This window comes from Monodelphis domestica, chromosome 8, assembly GCF_027887165.1.
Source record: "Monodelphis domestica isolate mMonDom1 chromosome 8, mMonDom1.pri, whole genome shotgun sequence".
Lineage (NCBI taxonomy): Eukaryota > Metazoa > Chordata > Mammalia > Didelphimorphia > Didelphidae > Monodelphis > Monodelphis domestica.
In genome coordinates this window covers 79,714,660-79,727,355 of record NC_077234.1, presented here as the reverse complement: position 1 = coordinate 79,727,355, position 12,696 = coordinate 79,714,660, and the positions used below count along the sequence as shown (strand labels likewise).

The 12,696-nt window shown below is 34.5% G+C and overlaps 1 protein-coding gene across 4 annotated transcripts in view; it reads right to left on the bottom strand.

The window, feature by feature from the left end:
- The window catches only part of ERBB4 (erb-b2 receptor tyrosine kinase 4), a 1,424,132-nt gene that overhangs the window by 347,745 nt on the left and 1,063,691 nt on the right, over window positions 1-12,696 (bottom strand). For all 4 annotated transcript variants that reach the window (XM_056807930.1, XM_001369059.5, XM_056807929.1 and 1 more), the window contains exons 14-15: window positions 12,353-12,446; window positions 6,248-6,402 (exon numbers count right to left, since the gene is read on the bottom strand). In XM_056807930.1, coding sequence (XP_056663908.1) covers window positions 6,248-6,402; window positions 12,353-12,446 — 249 coding nt within the window. The remainder of the gene's footprint in view (window positions 1-6,247; window positions 6,403-12,352; window positions 12,447-12,696) is intronic.

Genomic DNA, 12,696 nt, shown 5'->3' with positions numbered 1-12,696 from the left:
ATTTTCGGTTAGTTAAAAAAAGGAATAGTTCTTTTCATCTGTCTCTTAGTAGCCTTCCCCAAGTTCCAAGGGGGAGGGGAAAGAATTGAATAAGATGGGAATAAAATATATATTTAGACTCATAATTTTAAAAAATAAATATCCAAATCATATTTGGTTATAGGAAATATGCTGAGATTCTGATGGGAAGGAGCATGTCATAAATATATCTTTCTTTGCAGGATCAAAATGAGTATGAAGGGTACAAGTTTCCAATTTTCTCCAATTTGTTACAAATCAGAATAATTTTTTGCTTGCCTGCTATTTTATAGGTATAAATATTTTATAGGTGTAAGCATGATTAACACATTTCACTCAATGATCTGCCTTTAACTTTTTAAAAACTTATTGGATATTAAATGTAACATTATAAGAAAATAAAATTTAAATGTGTAAATTTATGAACCAGATATTCTCTCCTTTTTGCAAGATGATAGTCAGTATAGTAGTGTGTGTGAGAATGTCTCTGCAGACCTCTATGCAGAACAAAGGAATGATTGAATATTCTTGGCTAAAGGTAACATACAGGATCATTTTCCCTATTGATTCTTTGAATATGAGCCTGAAGAAGGATCCCATGGGAAGAAAAGGGAATAAGCATTTATATACTACTTCACTTGATTCTCATAACAATCATCTGAAATGTTTTCACTCTCCTCATTTTTAGCTGAAGAAACTGAGGCAAAGAGAGGTTAAAATTACTTGCCAGGGGTCACAGAGCTAATAAGTTTTTGAGGCTGGATTTTACTGACTCCATGCCTCCCACTCTATTCACAGTGCCACCAGCTGTCTCATGGCTAAAGACCAGTCTCTTTTATTCTATACACTGGCTTCAGTGGAGCAACATCTGGATTTATTGGCACCAATCTGAGATATTTCAGCAGAAAGCTCACAGTTCCTTAATCTGTAACAAGGTATTTTTCACATTTTGTCTACATTAGTACCATTTCCTTATTTAATCTAAGAAAGTTGGAATTGGTTCATATTCAAAACAATGAGATGAAAACAATCAATTTATGAGATCTACTTTTAATGGTTGTTTTGAATGTTTTTTTAAATAAAAATCTGAAGAAAATATGTGTAAATATTTGATCCGACAATAGGAATAAATCATACATTAATAAATCTTATGTTTATTATTTATTTTTATTGAACAAACATATGTCTAAAAAAGGAGCAATTCCAACCACACCTGGCATCACACTTTAATTGAAATTTGATCTGAAGCATCATATATAGTGCCCCAAAAAAGGGCACAATGTGATGAACCAACACAGCTTGGTTATACCATGAAAAAACCTGCATACCTAACCAATGTATTAAACCTATAGGAAAAAGAGTTTAAATGTTAAAGCTTGTAGACTTTTTAGGTTTCTTTTTAAAATATATTTAACTTTTATGGAAGAATATTATTTTAGACCTTTTGAATGCAGGAGAATTCAAAAGAACTTCTTAATAGAAATATGTGCTCTGAATTACATAAAATATAACAATTAGGCTGAGGGACACAGTTCGTTTTCCTAAAATATATCTTTTCATAAGCCCATCTCCTACAAGGAACTCCATGCTGACAGATTTATTAATATATAAAAACAACTTTGATATGTCGTCTGAAGTGACTCCCCTGCCAAAAAAAAGATGAGACTAACTGCCTACTTTCTTTCTACGGAAAGATGTATGAGTCTATAGAGTAATGTGTAGATTATTCTCATAAAAATTTATTTCTATGAGAAAATAAGTATATAAGTTGGTAGATACTGATGTTCTCTAAGGTAGATTTTTAATATTAACAAATTATTATATTTTCCTGATGCCTTTGATATCTTCCCTTCCTTTAAATATCCTCAATTCCATTAAATTGTTTCATCTCTAGAGTGGACATATTCTGTCTTCGTTTAGTCTAGTAGCTTTGCTCTTCCAATCTGTGTTTTCTTCACTGTATTTTTATTTCCTCTATAAGCAAGACAGGACATTGATGTTAGAGTCCAGTGAAGTCAATTGATTATTTTTTATGGTGAAAAGTTGATTTAAGATTCTGAATATAACCCAATGGACAATGGAAAGATGTATAATGGGAATGAAGATAATGCAAGTGATAACCTATAAAGTATCATAAAATTGAATTTTTGTCAAGAATGTCATAAAATTGAGATGGAAAAGTTGGGCTAGTCACATCGGAAGGATAAGGAATAACTGATGAGCAGTCTACTTGCTCTGTTTGTATCTTTGTGATTTCAGGTTAACTCAAGGAAGGCATTAACATAAGGTATATACACCATGCTGAATTTAAGTGAGGATATTTACAGGAGTCACAGAGGATAGACAATGATGGATGGGTTATAAACTCCATCACTAGAAGATATGATGTTGACTAAGGACATTTACATTGATATATTGGAGTACTGGCCATAGTAGGATGGAAATCCTTTAGATAAGGTAGCTATAGATTAATATGTAAAATATATATTATATTACCCATATACATATATTAACTGTAAAACTATATATTTTAATGAAAGTTCCACTGTAATGTCTTCTAATCATATAGAGATAGTCCTTCATTTTCAAGGTCTAAGCTGGCAGAATGAAAACTCAGGAAAGTTACTAAGCTAGAAAGACTTTGACTAATAGCCTGGATATGACAGGGCCATATTATTGTTGCCTGGGGTAAATTTAGAGAGGCTTATCAACATATTGAATCTATTGATGAATGTTTTGTCTATAGGGACATGATTTGTCTATGGCAGGAATATTGATACTGAAGAAATGACAAATTCTTGAAGAACTCAAACATAAGCATTTATAGATGATACATTCTATGCCATTTCTTACAACCATATTATTTTCAGCAATAATGCAGCAGCTCACATATACACAATCCATGCCTTTCCATTGACCTTTGAGTAATCTATAATTTTGATTTTTTTGAGATCAACTTGGCCTTATGGATTTGCTCCCAATCTTATTTGAAACTTACACTTTTTTTTCCTATCAAGAAGTAGTTTGACTTCATTGAAAGTCATGTAATAATGTTCCCAATGCAAAAAATACTACTTCCTTTTATCCTACTAAATTCTCATCCCACTCACTATCCAAAAGCTCTGCCTATTCAAGGTACTTGTGCTACAGGATTAAAATCAATCATTCCCTCACTCAGCTGCTTATCATAATATGAATTGGATTCTTCATTTTTTTTTCATTTATATTGGGAGGATTATTAGGGCATTTGTTTTTGAGAGCATTTCAGTGAGATTCACAGTTTTCTGAATTTTGATGCATTTATATATATATATATATATAATATATATATATACATATACATATGTATATTATCATTGGAGGCATTCATTATGGCCATCATATTCAACATAAATTTAGTGGAATAAGTGATTTTAGATTTCATATAGATGGGTTTTTTTTTTTTTAGTGTCATTAAAAAGAATTAAAGATAAGTATTTTTCTAAAATTGGATGAAAAGTCTGTTACTATTAGCTTAGTTCTGGGATTATTAAACTGACACTTTTGAGATTTATAAAAGAGATGCTGGTGGCTCTAGGAGAAGCAGACCTAGAAAGCCTGTATCTTGAATCTCAAAGGTCAGATGGACATATGCATGTCATTAAATATATAGTCATTACTTGCATCACCACTAAAGTCTCTGCGATTTTAACATGGGCAGGCATAACGCTGTGTACCAAATTTGAAAAGGAAAGACTCTATTTTTCTATAAAATGTGGTTCATCAAAAGCTTTCATAGTAGAGTACTGGCCAGTGAGAGAGCAGAAATGGGAACTGCTGAATCCCAAATCACAGTCTGGTTCTGGATTCCCTTGTTTGTTATCAGTGATCCCTGGCAGGGAGATTACTAGAAGAAGAGGGAGCCTAAGGCTAAAGGCAAATGGAAAACACCCCTCCTAGAATCTAGTCATTGGAGACTTGACTTACTTAGGCTTATCTTCCTGCCCCTCCCTCTCAAAGTGATGCATTCCAATTCTATCTGTCCCCAACTCTGTAGCATCTCAAGGCTGAAGGCTGGTTTCTTTCTATTTGCTTACCAATCCCAGGTGAGCTTCTGGGATTTGTTTTGTAATGCACCTTCATCCCCCATCCTGGCCAGCTTGCTGTTTAGACAAAATGATCTCTTTTTCACAGTTTCCCATTTCTACCTTCCCTCCTCTATGTATTTCCCTTTATTACATAACTGTGATTTAAAAGGGCTGGGAGGAAGACACATCAGCAACAGATCCAGACTCTGTCTCTGTGATCTCACTTTCATTTCCCTAATGGCTCCATTGTAATTAGATTTGCAAAAGCAGCAAAAGGTCTCATTTTGAATGGCAACAGCTGTTGACATCAACATTATATTGAATAATTTACTGGTTTAATTTTAGCTGCAAAACAATAAAACCCTCTTGTGGATGATTATTTTAGCAAGCAAAGTTCCCTCTCTTCCCCCACCCCCACCCTTTGCTGACTCTTTCTCCTTTTCCAAAGGTATCAGTGGTTCTTCATGAAACATTTTAACTCCAGTGAAATGCACACTCAGAACACACATCCGCGCTAGGACCCATTTATTGCTTCTTGGCTTCCTCAATGAAATGCTTCTTCATGATTATTTCAGTCTCCACAGGTCTCCATGCTGGCATAGATAAGTCAATGGACTAACAAAGGTAGCTTGACTGAATTGAACTCCAATGGCAGGGTTTTATTATTCCATCTTTTAAGGCCTGCCACTTAGGAAATCCGCTTAAGTTGCTGATGCTCATTCTGTAGGAAATGGTTGAAACACCTCAAAATAGATGTCTTTTCCTCTGGCGGTAGATGATGTTGGTTGCTTAGGTTCTGCAATATCCCCTTACCAGCTGGTCCTTAAAATGGAACAGAAGTTCTTGATGGATTCTTATACTTACCTGCCAGACATAACGTGTCCACAACAGCAGGAGGAGGGCTTCAAGTTAGAGCTCAGGAAAATACTCTCAGTTAGACAATAAGTTGGTTTTAGGAGGAAATGGGGAAAAACTCCTACTAACTATAGAATGTTCTTCCATAAGAATGAGCAGTGAAAATGATTTTTTCATGTTTTTGTATATTTTTTCTCCAATGATTTTTTCTTTCTTTCTTTTTTTTCTGCTTCCTTGAAAGTGTTTTTTTTTTTTTGATCAGGTTCTTTATTAACATTTTGGACCATTGTGCCTCCCCTCCCCTGAAGTTCAAGAAAAAATTGTTAAAGAAAGTTTAGGCATAGATATAGCCTCAGTCTCCTCAAAAGTAATGAACTTATGTTCTTCAGCAAATGTGTGGAACCTGATACTCATTGTAAAATAAATCTTATTGATTTAATGAGGAAAGAGGAACACACATCCGTAAACTTAATCTATCACTTAAAAGAAATTTAATGTTATAAGGTGATATGAGATTAAAATAGTCTCTCTATGTGTCTAAGTTGTGTACTTAAAAAAAATTATGTTTTGTCAACATTCTTTGTTTCTTCTGACACCCCCTCTTCTAAGGGAGTTGATCAAATCTCTGAATTAACAGGATAGATTTTCACTGAAAAAAAAAAAACTATGATAAAAGGAAGGTGTTTCCTCTAGCAAAGATTTGTCAAAAATCATCAACAGTGCAAAAATATTATTGTAAACTCTCAGAACTGGAAGGGAACACAGAGACCCTTGAGTTCTAAATCCATCTGAAGAACAATGGCCTCTCCACAATCTACTTGGGAAAGAGTTCACCAGTTTTAGTTGGAAAATATCACAAGATTGAAGATTTTTATTCATTGGTCATAGACTAATCTTCAAGTCCAAACAAATTAATTTAATGCCAATATTTCCATTTTATAGCATGTCTACCCTATTAAGTCCCTTTTTAAATTATCTGTTTCTCTGTTTCTATCAATCCATACACAGAAATAAACGAGTTACACAATTATATTATGAAGAACAAAAATCAAATTCTCAAAATGTCCAAGTTGTATAGAGACTCCAATGGTTATTATGGAAGGAAGAGTATTTTGATGTAGTGAAAATGTAATTCTCTAATCTAGTGTCTTACTTTATTGGCTCTCTAAATGCCAAAAATAAAACAGTATTAGGGCCTGGGACAAAAAGTATTGCAAAGTAAGTAGAAAGTGTTTCTTATGGATAATCTAAAGCCTCAGACATCTCCATTTGTATAGGTCAAAATTCTACCCCTTAAGAAAACTTACCCTTGGGTACAGTTTGGGTGACAGGGGTGGCACTCATGGTCCTGGTCAGCATATTTAAATATAAAGCTATTGGCCCCCTGTAAACCATCAGGGCATTTTTCCACACAATTTGGGCCATCCTTAAAATGAGAGCACTTAGTGCAGTTGTCTGGTCCCTGCAAGTGAAAGAAGAGAAAAATTGGTGAATTTTCTCCTAAAATTTCTATAGGCAGCTGGGTTGATAGGAACACATTAGGCTTTGTAGCCTTAAAGAAACTAGAATGTATTTCCAAAATAATGAACTGGGATTTAGCTACGTGAAGACAATTAATTGTAATGAAAGACACACAGGGAATGCCTTACTGCAAATACTACTTTTAGAGGATAATATAAAAAATTAAATTTTCGAATAATTACATTGGCTTTTCTTTATCTGCATTTCTTAGATCTACGCTATGGACACAAATCTAGCTTCTCCTCTAACAATTTTCCTTGTTTGGTCTCCAATAATAACTGTCTGGAGCAGCAAGTGATCAATCCAATGGGATGGGGAATAACAGCACTTCCTGTGCATGATAATGTGATGGTAACATTAGCCTGTAACATCTGGCAATACCGCATTTGTTCTGAGGCCATTTCAATCACCATCATGATAGCTTTGAAATGGAAAGTCAGGACCCTGAAAATAGTTGCTAAAGTACTCAAATGGAAACAGTTTCTGTATATATGACATGCTAAATATTAATGATCAATTAATAAATTCACAAAAGGCATTATTCAGAACTCTGTGCTAAATGCTAGAAATGCAAATAGAAAAGCAGGATACTCCCCATATAGAAGCTCCCATTTTATTGAGAAGACAAATCAAATAGAGTTTGGCTTTAAATCAAATAGAAAGGTCCTTTGGTCCTCAGGGTTCCACACAAAGCAGATGGGAATACATCTTCTCTAGTGTCATTTCAATTGATAAAAACATATAGGTTGGGCTATTTCATGGTGCCAAGGAATGTACTGGTGAGAAATCTCTTTTCTATGTCTTTAGTAGCTGTGACTAATGAGAAGGCAGAGGATTTAGCCTCTGCAGAGGTAGATGTCAGGTCTTACTTCCCTAAAAGTTCCTGGCATTTACAGTTCTTTACAGCTTGTACCCCTCAACATTTTAATTTTCTGTATATTGGCACAAACGAAGGGAGATTATCTTTTCTTTTTGAGAGTAGTATTAAGTGGTTAAAGTCTCTGAAGAGAAAGAGACAGTAGAGTTCCTCCACTGACTCTTTTCTCATCACATAATCAATTATGTGTTTGTGAATGTATGAAACCCCTTGTTTCTTTGGTCTCTCTAGAGGTTTCTTTCCCGATATTAGATGGATAAGATGGATAAGATGGATCCTGATAAGATGGATATTAGAGATAGAAGAAACTAGCCTACAAAGCTTCTAAAGTTTTGAAGAACAATAAGAGGTTCACAAACTAGCTGTTATCCATAGCAGCTGAGCCAGCTCTGAAAAGTGACATATTTGAATCTACCTAACAGTGGATTTATCTAATAACTTAAATATTATCCTTAAAACAAGGAAGAGGCTGGTCTATTGGCTATTCTGGACTCAGAAATGAGCTTGTAAGCAGAAATATTTGTGACAACTATTTTAAGTTTGAGCCACTTCTCTTCAATGACTAAATTGGTCAATGAGTGTGTGCTTCTGATTTTAGAAGCTTTGAGTCTTCCTATATCTTCTGAGTAAATTTTGTTGTTCATTCATTCAGGTCATGTTCAACTCTTTCATTCATTCAGGTCATGTTCAACTCTTTGTAACCCCATTTGGGATTTTCTGTAGTTTGCCATTTCCTTCTCCAATGGATTAAGAAACTTGTCCAGGGTCACAGAGCTATTTGGTGTTTAAGGATTTATTTGAACTGAGGTCTTCCAGACTCCAGACACAGGACTCTATACTTTTTGACTACCATTTGCCCTTTTCCCAAAGATAAATTATTGAGATTTAAGATAGTTGTCAATAATCAAGGGATAGTGGAACCATGTTAATGGCCACTGGTTAAATGAAATTATGGAGGAATAGATACCTTAGATTGAGCATCAGGGGAACTACTTCTAGAAACTTGAGGAGCAACAGTATTTTGTTGCCCTACAGACCTGACATTTTAATAGAATTAGGGTTGGGAGAGAAAGCTGAATCTAGATAATGTGCTATGCATGCACACATTTTATCTCTTCCAAGAGAATTATGCTAGTTTTGGAAGCAGGGATGGTTTTCACTTCTGTCTTTGTATTTCATGTGCCTAGAACAGTGACTGACACATAGAAATCACCTAAAAATGCATACTGAATTTAGAAAAGCAATGAGAAAGGCAGACAGAACCAGCAGTGTACAAATCAAAAAATCAAGGTACTGAATGTCACCATCTCTGGAAAAAATGAAGACACAGCCCAGCAAAGAAGTTTAGTAGTACAGTAGTTAATAATTGTCAACAAGAGACTGTTTTCCAGCCTGTGCTCAGTCTGTTTCTAACTGATCACTTATTTCATTATTTTAAGGTGAGGATTTCTGCCACCCCAGACCCCCTTGTTGCTCAGAGATTTTAGTCACATCCAACTCTTCTTGTCCCATTTGGAGTTTTCTTGGCCAAGATAAGTAAGTCCTTTGCCATTTCCTTCTCCAGCTCATTTTGTAGATGAGGAAACTGAGACAAACACCGTTGAGGTCAGGGTAACACAGTTTGTAAATGTTTGAGGCAAGATTTGAATTTAGGAAGATATCTTTCAGATTTCAGGCTCTGTATTCCCTCCACTGCACCACCACTTACCTGGCCGCCTAGCTTCCTACTAATACCTTAAAGAATGCCTCATTTGTGAAACCCAATAACTATGCACCATGAAAACACTACTAGCAAAGACTTCTTACCGCCTCTCCAAAAGGTACACTTTGCATGCTTCCGATTTTAACAACTGCTCTTGGGAAGTTAGGCACCTAGTGTTGTGTATTAAAAGAAATCATTTATTGAACACGTAGGCACAGGGATACAGCTAGGTTATCTTATCAGACAATAAACTTGCTGATGTCTCCTTCCTGTGCTTGAGAGTGGTGGTGAGGAAGCTTAGTATGAGCCAATTGGGTTTTTCTGTTCTGGATTAAGAATCATATAATGTTAAAATGAAAAGCCTGAGCCAAATAGGCAAGGCAAAATGAGCTTTAAACTCAAATCCATTTGCATTTATGATTTAAATATGATCAGGTGAAATCTCTTCTATCTTGTTTCCTAAATGGTTGTAAACAACGTGATTTGGAGGAACACGATTTTTTAAAAGCATAAATGGAATTCCAAAAATGGAAAAATTCAACAAGTACTAAAAATAACTCCCCAAACCAAACTGACTTCTAATCTCATTACCGTAAAAAAAAAAAGAAATTTAAAGAAACTCAGATGGCTATAGATTTGCTTCTATATACTTAAACTTTGATCATTTAGCCTTAAATCCCCAAAGAACTAAGTACTTTGAAGGAACTGATAAACATGATAGGTGAAAATGGAAGTGAAGACAATATCCTCTTCTTATCTCTGACTCCAGGCCACCTCTTAACTCAAAAATCTAGATCACCATCTGAGAACTGGCCTAAAGCCAGAAGTTACAGACTGTATATTTTGAGTGAGGAAGTACTATTTTTTTCTGATAAGTAAGCAAAACCTGTATCCAAAAAGGATTTAGAAAACTATTTTCTTCTCTCTTGTCTCTCAACTTTATTTTTCTCCTTTGGAATTTTGTTTCTGTCTCTGTTTATAGATTTCTATCTCTAATCCTGTTGAAACCTTGCACCACAAAATAAACAAATGAATGCATCTCTTTGGTTATTTTAGGGGAACACATAGCTTCTCCCCCCCCCCCCTAGACATCAGTTCTGGCAAGCCTTACTTATAAGAAGCAAAGGTGGCCCTTTACCTCTAGGTGTCCTAGTGGTCTGGACAATTGACAAATCTTAAGTGCTTATTATGTCCCAGTCATTATTGCTAAATTTTGACAGGCTAATTAAGAAAGTCAGTGCTGGTCAGCCAGGAATTTCCATTCTAATGGGAGAATAAAACTCTTAAAAAAGGAACTGATATAGGTTTGTGGAGGTGAGGAGAGTATGGTAAAAGAAAATAGCATAGCATAAAGTCAGGGCTTTGTCCAGTGTCATTCATAGATTGAGTTTTTTGCAAGATCCAATGAATAAGTTTCAGAGGATACTGGGTGGAGGATCTATGTCCAAGGTGTATATTTCAAAGATAGAGTGAGCTTCCAGGATGAACAGATTTCTGGGGCATGGTGGAGGAAGTCTAGAGTGCATCCCAGAGAGAGATGATAGGTTCAAAGAATGATAGGTAAAATGATCAAAAGTTCAACCATAGAAAGATCATAAATTGTAGATAGGTAGCAGGGTTAGTTGCAACCCCAAAAATCTCTTCTTTGAAAAATGGCCTAAGACCAAAGAGAAGGTCACTGAACTCAGTGATCGGAATATAATCCAATAGAATGATCAGTGGGTGGATAAACATTAATTAGGTGCTAGGGATACAAAGAAAAATAAGACATATCCTACACTTGAGGAGCTCACTACTTAACAGTGGATCATAGTAAGGAAGATAGAAGGCAGATAAAGAAGTGTTAAAGAGAAAGTGAAATCAGAAGTAGAATAGACATCATGCTTTCTAGAAGCTTGACCCAGAAAGGCAAAAGACTATAGAAGGTTTGAAGAAGGAACTATGATTTTTCTTAAGAAAGTGGAATTGCATGATGATACAGGATAGGGGGTGGGGTGAGGGGAGGGAAAGAACATGAATTTTGTAACCATGGGAAAATATTCTAAATTATCTAATTAAATAATAAAATAAATTAAATAAAAATTTTAAAATTTAAAAAAAAGGGAAAATAAGAATATTTATAGAGAAAGAATTAAAAATAAAAATTAAATGACAGATCCAATTCCTGCACATGGAAAGATGCAAGAAACTAAGGGGATAAATAATGAACCAAGGTTCTGGAAGAGATGAAAAATATTAGGGTAAAGGACCAAAGAACTTAACAGTGAAAAAAGGGCTGGGAGAGAAAGGGAGAGGAGTTGTATTTGGAAAGAAGTCAGTTAGAGAATAAATATATTAAAGATTTTAACTTTAAAAAAAGGTAGAGTTACCTATTTTGAGTGTGTGTGTGTGTGTGTGTGTGTGTGTATGTGTGTGTGTACTTGTGTGTGTGGTAGGAGGAGAATAATCACCTTAGAATTAAGAAGAGGGTGAAAGGTTTGGAAGAACTGATAAATAATTTGCTGAGCTAAAGTGAGAGACCAGTTAAAGAAAGCTAGCTAGCATGAATTTATGGACAAATTATTAGTATGAATTTGCTAATTTTTACAGCAATAATTAGTAGCCTGGTATTGAGAATGGAAGAGGAATTGTAGATGGTTCCTAAATTTGGTGACAGACAAAACAGAAATGGGAAAACTATTTAAATTATTAAAGATTCCTTTTGGATTAATGTTTTTCTACATTGGAAATTTTTGCCCCCACATTTATAGATATTTAAAGATAGGTGAGACTTAATAATACTGATTCCTTAAAAATGATGCAAAAGATTATTATATTTTGAGATGAAAATCATGGGGACTTTAATAATAATTATTTTAATAATTCAATGATAAATTAACATAAGAAAAAAGGTCTGATTTAAATGTATTAAATGCAAGTTATCTCTATGATGTATTAATCTCTGATTCTTTTTACTCAAGAAGTCTTTCTTGATCAAACCTAGTTGAGAATGTTTTTCCTTCCTTGAAACATACATGATGATTAGTACAAATAGTTTGAAGTATTCTTAATGGCAAATCATAACTACACTACTTTAGTTTCATTATTTGTGTTTTTATCTCCTCTGCTAGATTTTAAGCTTCTTGGGGGAGGACAATTCTTGCATGCCTTTGTACTATTTAATTATTTCTGGTAACTGCAAAAGTAGTGAATCGTAGCTAGGGTTCAATAAAGATTAAATGAAATAATGTTATTACAAACATATTTGTATATCCTTTAAAATGCAAAGCTACAAACAGTGATATTATACTGTCATATTTACTTCATGCTTACCGGTCCATGGCATGTCAAGATGCCATCTTCCATCTTCTCACATTGGGGGTCACATTCTACACAGATGGATCCATTCTCAAACTCCCGAAATTCACTGGAAAAAAAATCAATTAAATGAAGAGAAATGAGCAAACAGGCTATCAACATGAGAAATATAGTAATATCTCCTAAAAATTCTATTGCAAGAATAAATACTGGAGTACTTTCTGTATATGTTAAAAAGTTGGGAAACATTTTTTTTAATTTTAGTACATGAAGGAATAACTTCTCCATTATGGAAAAACATAAAAGTTGTCCAGATGGCTCTCTATATTCTCCACTGGAGAAAACATTAAGTTTACATT